Genomic DNA, 22073 nt, shown 5'->3' with positions numbered 1-22073 from the left:
GTTGTTTTCGATCGGCCCGCGCCGCACCCCGGCCTCTGTTTCATCTCTTGGAAATCAACCCAGTGCCAATGATCTTCTTTTGCCATTTCGTTTATGTTGAATGATGATTTTGTATTGATACCGTGCTCAATTTTCTACAAGTGTGTTTATCAAACCCAAAAAAGTGCCGTTCTATTGTTTTGAAATATTAAATCGGGTCTTTCGGTGTTTTCGCCTCAATTACTGTAAATAATCGTCCGTTTTACTTTTGTGTTCCCTCTTCACTAAAGTCATGAATGCAGCTCGATGCGTCGCTGTTGAATCCGGTGCAAGTGCGGTTATTTAGTGACCATGATTCAGAACAGGTGACACGGTACAATGTTGTGCGTTCGGCGAAGGTGCATTGCAGGTTGCCTAATATTAGTGCAATGCCTTGTGATAGCGGCTCAGGGCCCCGGCCCTGGACCGGCGAAGAAGCGATCCCCGATGATACCGGGGGACACTCAAATGCAGTCACGAGCAGTGGACACTAGGATTCAATTGGATGTCTTGGAAGGTCAGCCCAGAGGAACCATCGTCGGGTCCATACCCATCAAATCAGGGTTCACCTATCGGTTCAACGAACCGCCCAGAGAATTCACCCTGAACTCCACCACCGGCGAAATACGAACCACCGTCGTGCTAGATCGTGAACAGTTGGTCAACGACAGGTTCGATCTGGTTATTTTATCTAGTCAGCCAACTTATCCTATAGAGGTTAGAATTGTTGTTATTGATGTTAATGATAACGCACCTGAATTTCCCGAACCTAGTATATCAGTCTCATTCTCTGAAAGTGCAGCCGCAGGGACCAAACTACTGCTTGATGCTGCCACTGATAGGGATAGTGGGCCAAATGGAGTCACGGAGAACTATAAGATAGTTGCTGGCAACACCAATGAAAAATTTCGATTAGAAGTAACAGCATATGGAAAAGGTGAGGTATTCACCTACCTCCATCTCCAAACCACTGGCAAGCTGGACAGGGAAACTCAGGCTTTTTACCAGCTGAATATTTCTGCAGAGGACGGAGGAACGCCCGTTCGCCATGGGTATCTTCAAGTGAACGTAACCATTTTAGATGTCAACGATAATCCTCCAATTTTCGACCACAGCGATTACAGTGTCTCCTTGAATGAAAGCGTGCCCCCTGGCACGAAAGCCCTGCAGGTTCTGGCCACCGACAGTGATATCGGAGATAATGCTAAAATCACGTACTATCTCTCCGAAAGTGAAAGAAAATTCACCGTAGATCCTGATTCTGGTGAAATTTTTACCTCGGAAAAGCTCGATTGTCCGTACCAAAACTGCCCCCAGACCTTGCAGCAGAAAGCCGGCAGTGGCTGCCCGAAGAGCTGCGTTTTCACCGTATTCGCAAGAGACCACGGCTCGCCGCGGCAAGATGGCAGAACCTACGTCACTGTGAACCTCGTCGATGCCAATGACCACAATCCCATGATCAAATTCAGATACTTCCCATCGACTGCGGGTCAGGCGACCGTTGACGAAAACGCTTTGAATGGATCAGTTGTCGCTGCTGTTTCAGTCGTAGATCCCGACGAGGGCTCAAATGGTGAAACTACTGTTGAAATACGGTCAGGAAACGAAATGAATCATTTTAGATTGGAGTCAACGCAGAGTTTTGACATCGTTCGCGTTAATGGTATTTTAGACCGTGAGCACATTAACAAATACAATCTAACCATCGTAGCGACGGACAAAGGCAGTCCTCCCCGCACTGCAACAGCTTTTTTGATCATCCACGTGAATGACGTCAACGATCATGAACCGGTCTTTGAAAAAAGTGAGTACTCCGTAATTTTGAGCGAATTGTCACCACCCGGAACCTACGTTGCCGGAATTAAGGCTGCGGACGAAGATTCCGGTGTTAACGCTGAAATATTTTACTCATTTGTCTCAGGGAATGATCAGCAGTGGTTCGATATCGATATGCATACCGGGCTTGTTGTGACTAAGAAAGCTCTGGACAGAGAAAAGCAAGGGACCGTCGAACTGAAAGTTTCAGCACGAGACGGTGGTCCGAACCCTAAATGGTCTTTCACACAGCTCAAAGTAATGATTTTGGATGAAAACGACGAAAGGCCGCAGTTCTCTCAAGAACATTTGAACGTGAGTTTTTCTGAGAACACCCCTGCCAATACACTGATCGCTATGCTGACAGCTTCAGATCACGATCAAGGCACAAACGGCAGCGTTACGTACGGTTTGTTGCCTGAAATTGAACAGCTGTATCCTGATATGTTTTATCTCGATTCGTTGACAGGCCAGTTAACCACTAGATCGAAGCTGGATAGGGAAGAAATATCTTCCTATGAAATCAAGGTCATCGCCAAAGACCAGGGCATTCCTCCCCAATCTTCCACTGCTACAGTTTCTTTGAATGTGCTGGATGTAAATGACAATAGCCCTGAATTTTATCCCTTGTTATATGTAATTCGTGTGAAGGAAAATACTGAAGTTGGAACAAGTATTTTGCAAGTTGTAGCCACTGATAAGGATGAGGGTGAAAATGCAGTAATCAACTATGCAATTGAGAGCGGCAGTGACGGATTTTTTCAAATCGACCCGAAAACCGGCAACATCTCACTGAAAGCTCCTCTCACCAAGTCGTCAAAAATTTTCTTCTCTATGAGGGTCTCAGCCAGGGACAAGGGTGACAAGAAGGCGACGGAAGATGCCGTGGTTGAAATAATAAAAGATGAGCATGTGGAAAATCTAGAGTTCGATCACCCAACTGGATACTCATTTCAAATCACGGAGGATCACTCCAACGAAGAAACACCAATGAAGAACCGCGAAGTGGGTCGAGTGAAGGTGCGACTTGAGAGCCAGCATAAAACTGAACCTCCCCGGTACAAAATAGTCTACGGTGATCCGAAAATGAATTTCGAAATCGATGAACGATCCGGATTGATTCGAACGGCCAAGTTGATCGACCGAGAGGCGGTGTCAGCTTACAGTTTGAATGTGATAGCACGATCGGGACTCATGTATGGCAAAACATCAGTCAACATTACGGTGCTCGACGTTAATGACAACGAGCCAGTCTTCATGCAGAAAAAGGATCAAATTCGAATTCCGGAGAATGCAGCCGTTGGACAGGAAGTATTTCTCGCTCGAGCGAAAGACAAAGATGCTGGCATAAACAGTAGAGTAACTTACAGCTTATCCTCCGACCCAGCCGACCAGTTTAGAATTTTTGAAGCGACCGGTGTTGTCTCCTTGAATCGGCCAATACACGCGGAAGCAGGCACCGTGCTACATCTTGAGGTAACAGCCACGGATTCCGGTGAACCAGCATTATCATCCAAACAGTCTGTTTCTGTTATAATTGAGGATGTAAACGATCACACTCCAGTATTTGACCATACCTCTTACGAGACGTCTTTGTTGGAGTCTACTCCAGTGAACGACAGGTTTTTTGCATTGGCAGCATCTGACGCCGATCTTGGCGAAAACGCCAAAATATCTTACACCATTTCCGAAGGTAACGCAGAAGGAAAATTCGGCGTTTTCCCAGACGGCTTCATGTACGTGAAAAGTGCGCTAGACCGAGAAACGAGGGATTATTATTCATTAGTCGTAACGGCAACCGACCATGGAAAACCGCCTCGCAGTTCCATCGTTCCAGTCGTTATCCACGTAATCGACGAGAACGATAATCGCCCGGAATTCACCAACTCCACGTTCAACTTCCGAATCAAAGAGAACGAGCCGCCCGATTCTTTCGTCGGCAAGTTGACTGCCACAGACTTGGACATCGGTAGAAACGCCGAGCTAACTTTCTCGCTATCGGATTCAAAAAACGACTTCGTCATCGACCCGCGGAACGGCTTCATCAAAACGCTACACGTCTTCGATCGAGAAAACTTGATCCAAGTTTCGGGTCAGAATTTTGTGTCGTTCGAAGCCATCGTTAGTGACAACGGCCTGACTCGGCTCCGCGACAAAGTTAGAGTGAACGTCTACATCACGGATGTGAACGATAACGCACCGCAATTCCTGAGGCAGCCCTACAAAGTTCAGCTGTCGGAAGGTTCCTCCATCGGCACTCAAGTCGTGAGAGTATTCACCACGGACCTCGATGAGGGGCTCAACGGGGATGTTTTCTACCTACTTTCTAAAGGAAATGAAGAGGAGTGCTTCGCGATCGATGAAGCAACCGGCCAGCTCAGCGTAGTGAAAATGCTAGATCGAGAAACAACGTCCAGATTCGTACTGCAAGTGATCGCTCATGATGCCGCACTAAACGGCCAGCTAAGCTCCACGGCAACAATCGTGGTTGATATTCTGGATGAAAACGATAACGCACCTGAATTCACCGAGACCGAGTCTAAAATCTCCGTGCTCGAAAACACCCCGATCGGCTCAAAGCTGATCCAGTTCCAAGCTTCCGATGCAGATCTCGGTGTCAACAGCGAAATTGTTTTCTCGATCGGATCTGGGAATCGACGTGACACTTTCCACGTCGATCCGGTCACCGGTGCCCTGTTCTTGCATAAGAAGCTCGATTACGAGGAAATAACGTCGTACGTCCTGAACATAACAGCTTCCGACGGTGGCAACCCCCGACTGTCAACAACGATCATGTTCACCGTCGCCGTCGAGGATTGCAACGACAACGCACCCGCATTCCCGAACACGGCTTTCGTCCGCCAGATCACTGAGAATATCCCCATCAATACACCCATCACGGCCGCCACCGCTGAGGATCCAGACTCGAGCATCAACGGTAAAATCACCTACGCAATCACAAAGCAAGAACCGGAAGACATCCACCACCCTGGGAGATTCCACTTCCAGATCAACCCCAAGACAGGGGTCATCCACACCCTCCTGCCCATCGACCGAGAGCTGGTCGACACTTTCCGGCTCACAGTCTTAGCGACTGACCAAGCTTTACCCGAATCCACTCGACTGTCGGCAGAAAAGCTCGTGACTGTCATCGTCGTCGACGTTAACGATAACGCACCCTCGTTCGTCTCGATGAACGCTGCCGTCCTGCCATCGCCCTCCAACGACAACCGGCTCGTCATGAACGTTTTGGCTCGTGACCCCGACTCGAGCACGAACGGACTCGTCACGTACGATCTCGTGAGCGGGAACACGGACTTATTCCGACTGGACCGAACGACAGGTGCGGTGACCCTCCGGAACCCAATCCGACACCCGGAACCGCGCTATCAGATCGCCGTCAAAGCCACCGACGAAGCCGTCCAGTCGGATAGGAAGTCCTCGGACGCCTACATCACCGTCTTCGCCGTCGGCCCGAAAAACGGCCTGGTTTTCGAGAACGAAGAGTACAGCGCCAACGTCTACGAGAACCAGCCACCGGGCACCTCGGTCCTCACCGTTCGGGCCGAACTGAAGGATAATAAGTTCGCACAAATCGAGTATTACATTACGAATGTGACCGGCCAAGGAGGCCGGCAGGTTGATCGCTTTTTCGACGTCGATACCAAGTTAGGAATAATCTCTACGGCCGATGTGTTGGACCGCGAAGCCGGATCTGATTGGTACATTGTGGAGATTTACGCCATCGTTACCAACGCCAGAGAGCCTCAAACCGAAAAAACAAAGGTAAGATTTATTGATCTTTAAAATAAATTTCAGCCCTGTACTAACAATAAGAACAGTGGATTGGTTTTTCTCACGGTTCATTTTTGTGTCTTTGGTGCCATCAAGAACGCACTATGTGCCACAATATTTTTACTAGGACACAATATCTTCACTGTGACACAAAACTTTTTATGAAATTACATTCTTGATAGGTATCTAAGTAGCAGTGTTGTGAAGCCTGGTTGATTAATTATGTGCAAAAACACGGGAATCAATTTGAATTTTTCTGGGTGATTCCCTGTTGGCATTGCTTTCAGTTGTAGGGAACTAGCTTCATTCAAAGTCCAGAAATTCGACTCTATTTTTTCATTTTCGACCGGTCATATATCTTTTTTTACTTGAAATTTGAGGAAAATTTTTGTTGCACAGAAAGAAATGAATTAATGTGCATAAGTTTTCCAGTGAAAAATAAAAACATGCGTGAGTATTAATTTAAAAAAATTATGACTACGACAACTGTAAACATTAAAATCAGACTTAAATGCTTCTAATTTTTAGCAAAAACATGCAAATATCAATGCCTAAAGGATTTTAACAGTCACGCGTTATATGTATCACAATTTTTTCGCATGGATTAAAGATACGTCGACTTTTTTCTGAAAGCCGTATTTACAGCTTTAGAACAGCAGTTTTGATTAAAAAACATAGGGTCTGAATCTGCTTAGTCGAGAATTCAAACTTAAATCGCGATGTTATATGATTCTGGTTTCTTCTGACAATTTTCTGGACATAAACAATCGAAATAATGACCTAAAAACGCCGGAAATTCCTGTCAAGGAAAGTCCGAACGTTTTGAAACCTAATTAAATAGCACGTGATGTGTAAGCACAATTGTCGTAAGTGATAGTCACTGAATCGTATTTTAACAATTAATTCTTGTTAAAATTAGCAGAAGTAATATGATCTCGACAATTAATCACTAAAAGGCAAGATTTTGCCTACGGTAAATGGAAAATTTTTGACAATGTCTATGCGAATCCTCTAAGTTCACGGAACCACCGTGCTTCAAAAAAAATAAGAAAAAACAGACTACTCTGTAAAATACATGGCTAAAAAGCCTCTTGGACACATAAATTAATTATACTGCAGAATTCTCAGTTAAAATTATAAAAGGGTGAATTTTTAATAAACGTGCGTTAAAGTCTCCGGGGGAATCGAAACTTTTTGGCCCCATCACTTGATTTAAAAATTCAAGATCTTTTGGTTTTAGACAATGGAGTGAAAAGTTTAACTTATAGAATGGTTGATTTTTCATAAACGTGCGTTAAAGTCTCCAGGAACATCGAGAGTTTAGCCATATCATTTGGTTTGAAAATGTATGACTATTAGGTTTTAGGCGATCGGGCGAAAGGTGTAAGTTATACAAGAGGTTCATTTTTCATACATGTTCGTTAAAGTCTCCAGAGAAATCAGGAGTTTGGCCATCTCATTTGGTTTTAAAAACATATCTTAAATCACAGCTGATATACTGCCTCAGAAAAAGTTACAGCTTTAGTAGTTTTCCATTCAGAAAGTCAAATTTGACAAGCAGTTTAATGTCGCAAACAAAAATACATAGTTGCGGATTTTCTCCGTCGATACTATATTTTTTTCAGTAAATAGATCAATAATTCTCACTAACTTTTTATTCCTTGTGCTTTATTTATTTCTTTGTTTATGTATCGGTTATTGAGATGCTTTCCAAAACTAGTTTTGTCAGTATTATCCGTGAATCTTATTGAAATTATCGGGTGAGAAACTCAAAGAATATTGCGTCAAAAAGAACGAGCAAGTTTAAAGCAGTCAGGAAAAATCGCGGAAACAACAAATTTTGAAAAGGGAGTTTTTTAACCGTCATTATCGACCTCCCGAATGAGCAGTGGTGCTCCTTGAGTCTTACGAGATGGTTTTACAAATCAGCTTGCTTTTTGAAAAATTTGAGTTTCTCTCCGCTCGTTCCTGATTTTCTGTTCCGAATATAATTTGCACCCAGTCTTAAAAGTCAAACTCTCAACAATACATTTTTGCATCCCTGAGTCATTTTTGCCCGACGATCTTTGGACGGTCAAATTATTAATGAAATAGGTAGAGCACGATGAACACTTTTGAGTAGCTCACTGGAAGAAAAAAAAAAAAAAAAAAAAAAAAAAAAAAAAAAAAAAAAAAAAAAAAACACACATTGCAATGAATCTAGAGTCCAGACTCTTAAAAACATCGACAAGAAAGAATACTCTTGATTTAATCGGATTTTTGCTTAAATCAAGAACCAAGCATGTTAATTTGAGCGGATTTCATTTTGATCGAAGCAAAAATCTGATTGAATCAAGAGTATTTTCTCTTGTCAATGTTTTTAAGAGTCTGGATTCTAGATCCAATGTGTTTTTTTTTTCCAGTGCATTTTATTATTTGTCAAAAGAATACATACAAGAACATAGACTAAAAACTAAAGCCGGTATCAAACGAATTTTTATCCCGACGTTTCCTGAATCTAGAAAAATTAATTATTACGAGGAAATTTTTATTTAATGGCCGATTGTACATCTAGGTAGGTAGTTTCTCAATTGGAACGTAAGCGGTTCTCGCGAGAGATGCATTTCTATTCACCTTTTTGACGAATGCAGCAATGGTTTTCATGGCTTCCAATGGTTACAGCTACCGCATTGTCTCCCAATGGGTTCGAAACTTTTTTCTCATTCCTTTGGGTCTTTGCATATTTTCGTTTCAGAAAGTGAATACGTATGTACACTGTACATGTCTTTTGTGTATTTTCGAAATGGAAGTCATTGAACGTATATTTATTCATTCTACTTTTATCTTATTCTGTTGAAAGTTCATTCATTTTTCAATTAATCAGATGCAAATATAGTTTCTTTTCATGTGCATTGATCCGAATCAGTTTTTCTACTCATTTTGTCGTATTATTCTAAGTTCAGTGCCTTTGAGCTATCGTGCATAGTTTGGCATTTTTTAGATGGCTTCAGATTTAAATATTAAGGACATTTAAATACAACGAAAGGCATACCTATGGGTTAGAAAAATGCCAACTTGCGTTTTGTGGCTCTATTTCTGCCTTTGATTGATCCTCGAGAGATATCATGGAATCTTGATGTCTCTTTTTAACGTCCCAATATTAGACCAGCATCAATCGGCATCTACTAATTTGATGTTCACAGAGGAAAACTTGCATTCCGTGGCGAGTATACTATGTCAACGACTTTGTTCGTCGTCAATTTAAGACCACGAGTTGTTCTCTCTAATTTTGTTGCTCCTGCGACTTAAGAAAGTAACTTCATTTTCACGTGAGCCCTAGAAGTGATGGAGTTGTACGAAGGACGAGGTCCGTCTCACTTTGCAGGTACGCTCTTACATCAGAAGAGTGACGATTTGTGTCTTGCATCTAATGTCAATATTCTGCTCAGGGAAACGGATTTCGTGTAGTTAGACTAATGGCGATGAAAACATTTTGAGCAAAAGATCACGTTTGAATCTCGTCCAAGTGATTAATTTAATTGGTTGTCGGAGCTTCGAATCGACAGTGGAATCATAAAATGAGATTTCCTCTCCCTCGTTCAAATTTCTTGGCTTGCGATGAAGCAATAACGTTTGATTCCTAGCATTTTTTCAAGTTGCATCACTGACATCGACGGAAATCTCGGAGTGACGGCGCTTGACTGACGAATTCAATTCGTTCACGTGCAACAGCCCCGCCCAATCATATTTTACTTTTTGACAGATATATCGCCTTGGAACAAAATTTTGTCCCTTTCATCTTCCTCCTTTCGCAGACATCTTAATATCCAATAAAGCACTATTTTCATAAGCGGACGCACCCCAAGTAAAGAGCCTCCCAAAAAGTGGCCCCTTTTTTGAAACTCGGGGATTTCATTCGTATGCGGCTTAAATTAAACCTTATGATGAGACAAGCCTCCAGTAAAAATTTTAGCTTGAGTATACGTCTGGTTTCCAAGATACAGCGTTGCAAAGTTTGCATATTTAAGCTTTAAAAATTTGCATATTTTCAAATATCTTACTTTAAAAAACAACTCCATCAGATATAATCTGTTATTTTGTGACATTTTACCTACAGTCAGTCTTATCTTTAAATCTATATTCCTATTGATACGGTGATACTGCTGATTCTCTTGATACAACGTTGCAAAGTTGACACCAAAGACCTATAAAAATTGCTCATTTTTGTAAGTTTCTGAATGAAAAAACGAACTTATTGATCACCAACAGATCTGTGTATGGTGTTTAGATGTAACTTTATAATATGATAAGTCTTTTGTATAGGCCTTACCGCAAGCGTAAGTACAGATTTAATGATACAGCGTTGCTAAGTTTATACATTTGAGCTTTAAAAATGTTTATATTTCTAAGTCCCGCGTTTAAACAGCTACTTTCGTGGATCTTCTTTAGAATTTGAAGCATGAAATCTACCAAATGTGTCATTTGTAGCTCTATGTTTGTATTTAAATAGGGATACTTTAATTGGTGGTGACACAGCGTTGCCAAGTTAACAACTTTAAACTCTCGAAATTATTATTTATGCTAGTTAAAGAGGACGTCAATGGGTGTCAGGCCTTATATCAAGGAAAAATGTCGAGGGCTGATGTCAGTTCCAAGTGACGATTGGTATTCGCAAAAATACTTTTGCTAAGTTTATTAATACTTATTTTCAAACAATTAATAATAAAATTATTTTAAAATAAAGATGCCTCCAATAATTGATACTTAATTTTGTTTTTTTAATATTATTTTACTGTTTCTAATTTTTATTTGATTTTATCAATTTTTTCCATTTTTTCAATATTTTTAATTTTTATTTGATTTTTTTTTTTATTTTTTCAATTTTTTACAATATTTTTAATTTTTTCAAGTTTTTTCAATATTTTTCATATTTTCATTTTTTTTTAAAAAAAACAGTGGAGGTACTCTATTTTGCAAGGCATAATAAATGTATTCTCTAGATCAATATTTATTTATACTTAAAAAAACTCGGCAAATTCTGTATTCTATGTTTATTTTTTTCATTTTACTTTAAAAACGGTTAAATTGGCAACTATGGCGAGGCATAATTTCTTGGATTTTGAAAGCAATGCTGGTGCTGCGAGCATTTCATCGAGCATGGCAAAGTCTCTTGAATTTGATTTTGAAATTAGATAATTATTGGAAGTATCCTAATTTTAATTTTATTTTATGATTAAATGTTGAGATAAAAAAAAGATAAATAGGCAACAGTGTCATTTTTTACACCAACTGTCACTTAGAACTAACAAGATTCCTTGTATTTCACTTTACAATATCGAAACATGTTTGATCGGAGTTGTCTCTCATAAGAAAACAAGAGAAAAGACATTTTCAGAGATTTAGGATGTAAACTGTGCAACGCTGTGTTACTTGAAATCATTGTAGCCTTTTATCAATGCAACTATGCATCCAAAAGTATCACTAGGGGTTAATTTTATCCCTCAAAACGCAGTTTGATATTCACTAAAATTGGTTTTTAAACAAGAAACTTAAAAATATGAGCATCTAAAGCTCAGAAAGGTAAACTTGCAACGTTGCACTACCAAAACAGGGGTCATGCATGAGCTAAAACTTTTGATGGAGGCTTTTTTTATCATTATGCTTCATTTACGCTTTGTTTTAGATTGTAAAGTTCACTCTGATGTTGGTTTTAGGAAGATAATATTTGAAACTATGAAGATTTTTAAAGCTTAAATATGCAAACTTTGCAACGCTGTATCTCCGAAACCAGACGTATACTCAAGCTAAAATTTTTACTGGAGTCTTAGGTCATCATAAGGTTTCGTTTAGGCCACATTTGAATGAAATCCCCGAGTTTCAGAAAAGGGGCCAAAAAAGGCTCTTTTTTTGGGAGGCTCTTTTGCCACGGGAAAGGAATCGCAAGATAATATGTTCATAAAATACAGTGGCGTGGCGTACTTCGCGATTTATCGATATAACCCCATTTGAAGCTGTGGTAAACTATCGATTATTAAGGTGCTCGTTGCGAACACCCTACTTATCGCTACTTTTCCATAGGTTTGAACGGCAGATCAATCGATTTACCGAAAAGTGCACCACGCCACTGATAACAAAGCGTACTCTAGTCCCGAAGAGGACCTCCATTGGAACATTTTTTTAAATTGAGTCGTCTCAGGAGCAAAGAGGAATTTTCACTAACATATTGATTGTATCAAAAGTGAAAAGTGTGCCGCACACTTATTTAGCAGAATCTCTTATATTTCTTGGAAGAGGCCAAGTAAATTTTTTTTTTTTGGGGGGGGGGGGGGTGCAGGCCCCCCTGGCCGCAAATTAGTTCAGCCCATCTTAAAGAACTTATATTTTCCCGGACAACTTACTAGCGCTCATCATTTTGTTTCGCTGCGTTGTTATGTTCTATTGCGGGTATTAGTTTCAAATGTTCTCATACCCACTACTGCGCGTGGGTTTTTTCAACATTACCAATTTTAGCAGCGACCATTGGGACATTGAATATTTAAAGGAATTTTTTGTTAATCGGGAAAAATCGACAATTCTGAAGCGGATATTATTGTCATCGGCATTCGACATCGGAAATTTTGTATACCAGACATTTAAAATAGGAAGTTTCCACTGGAAGTTCTGAAACTAGAATCGAAACCGCACATGTCGTAATTCTAAAGTAAGCATAATTTTTCCCTGAAGGTTCAACGCTAACGGAACGCCATAGTTCGCGATTTCGACAATGGGCATTACGTGAACTAAATTTTATGATTCTTTAGACTACTTGTAATTAGTAAAAATTTACCACCGGACCAGTTTGATTTACGAGCGAATTTAGGTGCTAGGAGGCTGTCAGATCATTATGAACGATGAAATAAAAACTGTAACACGTCGTAAAAAAGGCTTGCAAAGGCGTGGAAGGAGGCACTGCTCTAATTGACCCAATAAGCCGGAATTGATCCACCAATCGTTTCGCAAGAAGACTCATTATTCCATCCGTTGGGCGCGAATCCAAATTTTATCCCGAGCAGACGGCGAGTTTTTGTGGATAAAAACGAAGTGAAAGTTAAAAGCACGCGGTTTGTGTGGATGTTCCGTTTCGTAAGAACGAATGCAGTAATCCCATTCTAGTGTGACTAATTTATTCTGCAGTAATCAATACCCCTATCACTTTTACATTTCCTTCTCTTCGTACGCCGACTGATGTGCCGGCCAGTAGGTCCCGGTCGGTCGTACCCGGAAAAAAATCATTAAAATTCACAGCTAACTCTGACTGCCGGCGAAATTTCGGTCAAATTTGCAGTGAACTGGTTCGGTTAGCTGCAACGCGACCATGTAAAACGATTCGAGTTATTAAAATTGATGCCTTCCCCAGCCAATTATCGGTATATAAAAAACTAATCGATAGGTAGCGGATTCGGATTCTTTTTTTTTTTTTTTTTGAAGTCAGTGTTGTATTTGGATGACCTTCCTTCCTCCCCCCCCCCCCCTCTTTTAAATTCAGCACCATGAATGACCACCTGTTTGTCGATCGTGTGAATTTGGAGCCCCCTCAATGGTCGTGAAACGACGGAAACTCGATGAATGAGAGGATGGGATCTCGCAATGTGTCCAATCGGTTTATTTTAAATGTGTTTGTAAGCAGATCTTTTTGCAGAGAATCAATTCACATTGTAATTTTCAATGGTATATTATTTCTTTACTTCAAGCTTTTGTGCACAGATCTTTTATAAGCCTATCTTCAGTTTATCCAATTTGAATCAATGGTTTCAAAGCAGACTGAATCTCAATACATTGACTTGATGTACCAATTTTTGATTTTCGAACCAACGTCGGTCGCCCCCCCCTTTTTTTATTTTTATTATGCTCTACCCTTCGCATGTAATGTTCAGATGCAGGCTGACAGCTAGTTTGTTGACCATGAATTTTACATTTTTCGATAGAATAATACAAATCTAAATTCCTCTATGAAATAAGCATTCACCCATCTTTCTTTCATTTATATGACCCTCCAATCTATTTTCTTCCTTTTCTACCGTTGTCATTATGAGGAACACCACTCCTGTCCTAGCACATTCATTTCAGTCACACGCGTTCCTGTCTGATCGCCAAATTCACGTAGATAAACGAAAACGTGTTGAGATTATTTCATAATTCAAGTCATGTGGCTTTGTACCTACTATTCAATTTTAAATGCGATTTTTTTCTCCTTCTTCCAAACTAATTTTGTCCATATTTTATTAATATTGTGTGTCCGGATTATTTTAATCCAGACAAGAAAATTCCCATTTGACAGAGGCCGAACCATCATCCCCTCAAACTTTTATTCTAAATAGACAAGTTTTGCGAATGCACCTCACCTTCAGCGTTAAGCCAGAACGGTGGCGCTGCAAAAATCGGAGGGCGGGGAGAGGCCGGGATCGATTTGATCTGCGCTGCGGTGCCAAACTGCGAATAATTTTTCGATTTTACCCTTTGAAACGAACATAAAGTAAGTGAGCTCAAGCTCAAAAATGGCAAACCTGGTCTCCAGAATAAAATATGAAAAAGGATCGGGCGGGTAGTCGGAGGAAAGAACGGGTGCGACGGTTTATTGTGGTGGCGAGTTTTGATTCATGTCCGTACCCTATCGACGTATCGATGTATCGCCAAGCGATACTTGTAACGGACAGGTTAGCGCGTATCGCGATATCGATATATCGAATTCCGGTTCACCGAGCGAATCGGCGGAATGGTGGTTCCGCGGATCCGCCAAGCGGTTTTATTGGAACACCCGGTATAACTCTCGCCCTCGTCTTATTGCAGGCCTGTTATTATCCTAATGGTAATAATTATTATTATGATGATTATCCTGTATACAAAGTGTACCAGGTTTTATCGAACTGTCCATTCATCTGTAGACACCTGGTTGTCAGATCTTTAGTCTATTGTCTTTTACTGTAAACGGTTAGTCGTGGAGCTCATTGGTGTCTCAAGTTGCTTTGTGATCGTTGCATTCTCATGTAATGTTCACGAAGAAAAAAATAACCGTGATTCGCGTAAATACCGCTGACACCATAACTCATAATAGATTTACCATGAATTTGCAGTTTGCTACAAAAATTGGTTATATATCAACCTTATAATCAATGATATCTTGCATACGCATAGCACAGATCGTGGTGGTTGATCCCTTAAAATTTTCAATTTTGCATTGCAATATGTTCATGCCGTGGCGAATGGTGGTTATCACAGTTTTAATTTTTTTTTTTTTTTTTTAAATAAAAAAAGATTAATTCTCAGTCTGAATAAATGCATTCTTCGACCCTAGTAAAAGTTATTCGCAATAGTCAAAACTTTTCTTTGGGGTGGGGGAGATTTAACATCTGAAACTCTTTTAAAATTGATCAGCACCGATCCCAAATAGTTAAATTTTAAGATACAGGGGTAAAGAAATCATCCCCATCTCCTCTCCAAATGACGTATTTGTGTCGGTCCCTCCGTTTATTCTTTTATGGCAGGTGTTTGGCAACTATTTTTGTCGAATTTGGTGGATTTTCCAACCAATTTGGCAACACTTATTCGGTCATCATCAATTTATAGCCGGCGGCTTTAGTCTCAGGTCCATCCGGCAACCTACAACCAAGTAACCGAGCAAGCGGGTAGTTAGTACCCATTGCGACCGGTCATTGCAACTGCGAGCGACCATACCCGAATAAATTAATGCGTTTGATGGTGCATGCACCGTCAAAAATTAATAAATTAAAAAAACCGCGATCGCAAAAACCGCAGTATCAACATTTTCGACGTCTTGAATGCACGTCTAACTTGCTTTTGTAAATTGTCCGCACAAGATGTCAGACGTGTTTTGGTCATGTGCTTGAGTGTGAGACATTTTATTACTCGCCAAAAAGTCTAAGGAGAGCAACTTTGGACGCCGTTAAAGTTCTCCAATTTGATGGTAATTCCGGATATTTGTTTCTTTACGAAACTAATTTTAGATCTAGTCGATCGTTGCAGGGTGTTTAACTTCTCTTTCAGCGCCCAAGTCTCCCTCGACTTCTCTTTTCATTCTCACAGTGAGTTTTCTGTAGTTAGAAACGTATAGTTTCTTCGCAAAACTGAGTCGTTTACTTTTCTTTCTGAGCGTTCAAGTCTCTCACAACTTTTTTATTCTCACTGATGAGTTGCCTCATACTTAAAAACGTTTAGTTTCCTCACAAAACTTATTGGTCAGGAACTGGTCGTTTACTTTTCTTTCCAAGCGTTCAAGTCTCTCAAGACTATTTTTATTTTCACAGACAAAAAGTCTAAACAAAAAACTTAAGGTTTTCTCACAGAGCTTCGCCCGATCAGGTGTGTATTTTTCTCCCAAACTTTCAAGTTTCGATGGACTTTTTTAATTTCACCCATAAGTTGTCTCCTCTTAATATTTTCCCTTGCGTCATAAAGAGACAGAATTCAACACATCCATTTCCAGACTCTGATGTGAAGGATGATCTTCCTCTTTCCCTTTTTTTGCGTGTGGGTGATCGGTATACCTATTTGAGGAGCTCCATTTTGCCGTGCTGTGGAAAAGCGACGTACGAGCCTTTGACGTTGCCGAATTTCCCTCGATAAAACATAAATTTTCAGGGAAATATGTGAATATTTTTCTTCGAATTTTTCAAAGAGAATTATTCTCGATCAGACCTAAATCATCTGAAGATTTCAAGAGAGAATATTCATAAAGTTCCTTAAAAATGAACATTTTTCCCGAGAAACTTTGGCAACTCTCAAATGTTCATACGGCGTTTTTCCCTAGTACGGTAGCTCTGGCTCTTCATCGATCGGGGATGCTTCGCTCGTTCAGTGGCGGGGCGTGAATTGCGATATATCGATTGTTGTGCCATAAAAACCTATGGAAAAGGATCGATAAACAGGGTGTTCGCAGCGAACACCTTAATAATCGATTTTTTATCATAGGTTTAAATGGCATAACAATCGATACATCGCAATTCACGCCACGCCACTGCGCTCGTTGGCTTCGAAAAAGACTCCGAGATTCGCTTACTCACGCTGCTTATTTCGTCGCTCCTCCGAAATAAGGGCGTATCTCTTATCCCTCTTGAGCCCCAGAAAGCATGGGGTTAAATGGACAACATAGCTCACGTAGAAAATCGAGATACGCCCTTCCGTCAGAGGGGCGACAATTTTGCCCCTTCATCCTCCCTCTCGAGAAATCGTGAACCCCTGTGCTCTCGAAGAGCTTACTACGGCTCGGCCGGTGAAAAGGGTAGGAGAAGGGTCCTTGTCCTCGCAGCAGCTTCCAACTCGACTCCCGCACCGACCGCACGGGTGTCGCCGGCTTCTTCGAATCGTGGCGATGTTGATGTTGGATGCGTGGACGGTGTGTTGACCCAAGGTGGGGCGGCCAAGACAAGAGGTGCTTGTCGAAGAAGTCGAATTTGTTTGCTCGGGCGCGTCTTTGTCGCCTGCGAGGACGTCAAGAACGCGGGGACCTCCAAGCGCGTCGCTCATAGAATACGGAGTGTTGATAAATTCAATGGTTCAAAACGTCCACTGGGAAAAAAAAAACACATTGGATCTAGAGTCCAGACTCTTAAAAACATCGACAAGAAAAAATACTCTTGATTCAATCAGATTTTTGCTTAGATCAAGAACCAAGCCTCTTAATTTGAGCGGATTTCCTTTCGATTTAAGCTTAAATCTGATTGAATCAAAAGTCCATTTTCTTGTCAATGTTTTCAAGAGTCTAGACTCTAGATCCAATGTGTTTTTTTTTCCAATGTGGATATTTTGTTTGTCATTCTAATGTGATGACCGTTTGCAAGAGGGGATACAAAAAAAGTGGTGTGGTTACTTGATTCCTGGTAACTTCGTAATAAAGTCCGGGAAATCTAGTATTCAGCACTAAATGCCCCGTAGTGTGGACCAAAACCATGTGTACAAACCATACGAAACCACACGTAAGTGTCATCATTGGACACATGATCAACACCGCTAGACATCTGGCACTCGGCAATTACAGGCATTTATCCATTCTTAACTGTGGCTCTATCTCAAAAGGGGCCTTCCCTAAATCACATAACGCACTTTTTCGGGTTTTGCCCCCCCCCCCTTTCCCTCTTGTGGCGCTTTTCTAACGCAGGTGCCTTTCCTATAACATGTAAAAACAAATTGGCGTACGCTCCTCTCAACCCTTCCCTCCCCCTTAGAACGTTACTTCATCAAGGGACGGCCCCCAACTTTATTGATCAAGCCTTGGACTGTTATTTCGCAATGATGCATGTCAATCCGGTGTGCCAGTGCACCGCCTTTGGCGGTTTTTTTCATCTTAAAATTTTGGGGAAATTTTTTTTTTAAGCTTTCGTAACCAGTAAATCAGTTTTGAGTTTAAATGGATCTACGTCCCTTTCCCCATGGGTGGTCACGAAGCGTCGTCCCTCTGACGTAAGGGCGTATCTCAATATCCACGCGAGCCCTGTTTTACATATGAATGCATGCTCTCCGGGGCTCGCGTGGAATCCAGATACGTCCTTACGTCAGAAGAGCGACGAAAAGCGTCCAGTCAAGAGGCGTGTATTTCACGGGCCCAGGAGTGACATAATTCTTTGTTTAAAGTTTTTCCTAATGAGCTTTTCAGTGGCCGCGGCTGAGCGGGAGGGAAGGGGGCCCGAGGAAGCCGAGGTGGTGGTCGAGGAGTGTTTTTTCAAGGATCGCATTCTGCCGTGCTAAGGAAGAACGCCGTATGAACATGCAGAAGTTGCCAAATTTCCCGTGATAAAACATGTACTTTTGACGACACCCACACTGGTAAAAAAAAAAAACCTCTTGGACCAATGCCGCATTGCATTGACTTAAGAGTGCAGTTTCTTGTCGCCGGATTTAAGAGTCTTGAACTCTTGTTTCAAGCGGATTTTGCATTGAAACAAGAGTCCAGACTCTTAAATCCGGCGACAAGAAACTGCATTCTTGAACCAAGAGGTTTTTTTTACCAGTGCATGCGTATTTCTCCAAAAAAATTTCAGTTATTTTAGATTAAATTGCGTACAAAATTGTCTGAAAATTTTGGAAATTGTTTCACACAATTTTCACGGTAAATTCGGTTTTTATCGAAGGAAACTCGGCAACGTCTGAAGACTCATACGGCGTTCTTCCTTAGCACGGGAGCATTGTGGGGACGCGTGTGTCGCGGGCGGCGGGGATCGGACGGGGGAAATGCGGGGATTTTGGGGCGCGGGGGCAACGCCGGTTGGCACTCGTCGCGCCGCGCGATGGTGGAACACGTCAAGTGCATGAATAATTGTGTCTATCTCTCCGGACGAACAAGTAGACGAATATACTTTTTGAATTTATAATGAGGAATGAGGAGGCCTCGGCTCGCCGAGTCAATGATTCGGCCAGACTCCGGCTCCGTTCCTCGCTCGCTCCACCATCCACCACCGCCGCCGTCCCGACCAGCCTCCCCGGTACCCGTTCCTGCTTCCAGTGGTTCCTGCACCGGTGAGTGTTGTGCGATGAACGTTGAGCACTCATCGTTCGGTGTAGCTTGCCACCAGCTACGCCGTTGTCACGTTTACCTGTTTCCCACCTCGGAGTAGAGCTCGATGACTAGAGCCCCTTTATTTGTCGCGATGGTTCGTCTGAAGATAACCGATAACCAACGAGTTGAGCAAAGTGTCAGTTGCGCTGGTCTCAGAATTGTGTTCTGATGCTTCATTCTCGTAGATCAGCAAACAATAATAATATCTGTCCGAACAGCAACTTTCTGCGTTCAATATTAACCGAAATATCGCGCTTCGAACGATTCGGTTTATCACTTCATCCACCGTGGCAGTGACACCCTTGGTTTCTTCCACATTGCTTTCATCCAAGATTCACGTTCACGGAAAAAATGATATGGTGCTGAGCACTAACTGTTTATATCAAATGGAGCCAGCTAGTATGGCAGTAGCGCTGAGCCCTAAAACTTCAGGGTCCAGCCCTACAGGCTGTAAGTCTCAGTAGTACTGCCATATCAGCTGGGTTCATTTGACCTGAACAGTTGGTGCTCAGCAGTGTATCGTTTTTTCCGCGTTGAGTAACCGGTGCAAATGTGCGTCTCTCTGATTGATGAAACCAAAGGTGTCACTACCGCGGTGGATGACGTCATGAACCGAATTTTGCAAAGCGCGATATCTCGGTTAATATTGAACGCTGAAAGTTGCTGTTGCAGAAAAAAACTATGTTGCTAACTCGCAAAAATCGCCTCTGATAGTCGTGCAAGCTAAACCTGTCGGTAAGCCTACTTCTGGCCTCTATTCGCGACTTGTGAGCGCAACTTTTTCGTGTTTTTAAGTGCTGAAGCTACTACCTCCATTTTTGGTTAATGGCGATGGATGAGCTACTTATTCAGAAATCTGTTTTAGCGAACAAAACAAGTCTTCACAGAATTGCTATTGGGTGGACTGCTGAGCGCTACATTCATTCGACACTATGAGGAAAAGAGTGGTGTTGGTGTTGTTGCTTTCTGTCAGGAAATATTGATTCACCGAAAGTACCTTTGTCCCCCACTCCTTGTAAAAATGACTATTACTACGATGCTAACTCATTCAGCGCCATAGTGCTGAGAAAGTGGTAACTTAATTTCAACCAACATACATATACCGCGGGCACTATCAACGATTTAAAACTTTTAACAGCGTTTGGATATACCCTAGAATATACTGATGACGCCATGCATAATAGCACAGCTTTTCATCATATCGATTCTAATTTTTATTATGGCTGTTTACATTATTTGGATCTTATATATATTTGGTCTTGGAAGTAGTTTGAATTTGGGGAGCAGCAAAAAATTATCCTAGAGATGCATGGATTCGGAAATAATTTGTATCTGACGAGGAGGTACAAAATATCTCAGAAATCTACGGGTTGCCTCTACATAGTAGTTGCGTGTTTGTAGGCTCTTAGTTGGTAATGATCTGATACTGCCAGGAGCTTAGGAAAGTTGAAGTCCGAGGTACATTTAGCCTCTAAGTTGGGCGTCGTTTACCAATGGATTCCTCCGACCTCCTCCTCGTGACAAAATGAAGGGAAAAAATGGATTCTTCACGCCAATCTGGCAGTGCTGTCGCCCAACTTTAATGACGTGGTGACGGCGACACAGCGGAGGGAACTCACAGAGCCGAGTAAAACCAAAATTTTAATGATGCTGCCGGCCCTACGCGGAACAATAAAAACAAGAATCCGCCTGAACCCGAGGGAGACAGGCGGTAAAGATTGAAGCCAGGACGAAAGAACCATACAAAAAAGCAAATTCGAAAAACGAAAAATCATTCGTGAGAACTGAGCGCTGAATTTAAATGGATAGTGGACGCGGAATGTCGCAGGAAATTCCTCTCCTTTTGCAGAAAGGCGTCCATAAAAACAGGAACTCGAAAAAAGCTAGGAGCGCGGGTTGAGAAAAATCCGAGGAAACGCTCACTATGTAAATGAATTTCGAGGGAGTCCACTTGATGACGTTGCCATATCTTACAGGATAGAAACTTTTTTTTAGTGATCACAGTTCCTACAGTTGAATTCTGACCCAGAGTTTTATTTACTAACATCTTTTTTCAGATAATCATAAGAAAAGCTTCGGCAACACATGAGTAATAAATAGATACACCTGTTTTTAAAAAATGTATAGCATCAAGGTTTCTTTTTTATGTTTATTCTTAATCATTAGTATTTTCCTAACTTTTCTTCTTCCTGTGAGGTAACTTGATTGTAACTACAGGAAGTATGATAAACATTGCTCCTTTTTAACAGTTGGCTTTAGATTGTTGATTGGAAGTATTTAAGAATCGTTTTGACCAGTAAAAGCCGGAAGAACTTGGATTTTGTCTCTGCTTACCAGATGCTTTGGTTGGTAAGACGAAGAAGAGGTCCTAAGACCCGTTCAAGGTCCAGAGTTGCCACTTGCTGGTTAGAAGAAGTAGTTTTTAGTCAGTGACCTGCAGTTCTTCCTTAAAAATGTGACTAACCGATCGAACCTCGAGCTCTCGACGTAACGAATGACTCTAAAGCGGTTTAGAGATTGCACATACCTAATTGAAAAACTTAGTCAGTCACGAGTCACTTCAAGAGACCCACTTAAATCATCGGGAGACGATTTAAGTAAACTCTAAATGTCAGAAGCATGACGGATTGATAAGATAATTCCTCGCTACCATTTGATGGGGCCACGAGTGAAAAAGGGCGCTGCTTGCTGTGATGATATCACAAACAAGTTGCGCCTCAGTATAACATTGGAAGAGCCGTTGTTTTTTACCCCTCGATATTGCGCATAAAACATGATGTTTCATGGTTTTATCGTATTTTTTTCTGATCAAACGTATGAATCTCCCTTTAGGGTGATATTAAGCCGGCGTTATCAGTCGTTAAAGTTCGGTACAATTTTTATCTCGGATTTCAGCCTTTTTATACATCAATCTCTTCAG

General features: G+C 41.5%; 1 protein-coding gene across 1 annotated transcript in view; it reads left to right on the top strand.

The window, feature by feature from the left end:
• Positions 1-357: 357 nt before the first annotated feature.
• Positions 358-22073, top strand: part of LOC140225081 (cadherin-related tumor suppressor-like) — a 209148-nt gene continuing 187432 nt past the window's right edge. The window contains exon 1 of the mRNA XM_072302583.1: positions 358-5619. Coding sequence (XP_072158684.1) covers positions 358-5619 — 5262 coding nt within the window. The remainder of the gene's footprint in view (positions 5620-22073) is intronic.

This window comes from Bemisia tabaci, chromosome 7 (assembly GCF_918797505.1).
Source record: "Bemisia tabaci chromosome 7, PGI_BMITA_v3".
Lineage (NCBI taxonomy): Eukaryota > Metazoa > Arthropoda > Insecta > Hemiptera > Aleyrodidae > Bemisia > Bemisia tabaci.
This window is presented reverse-complemented; position numbering and strand designations above follow the sequence as displayed.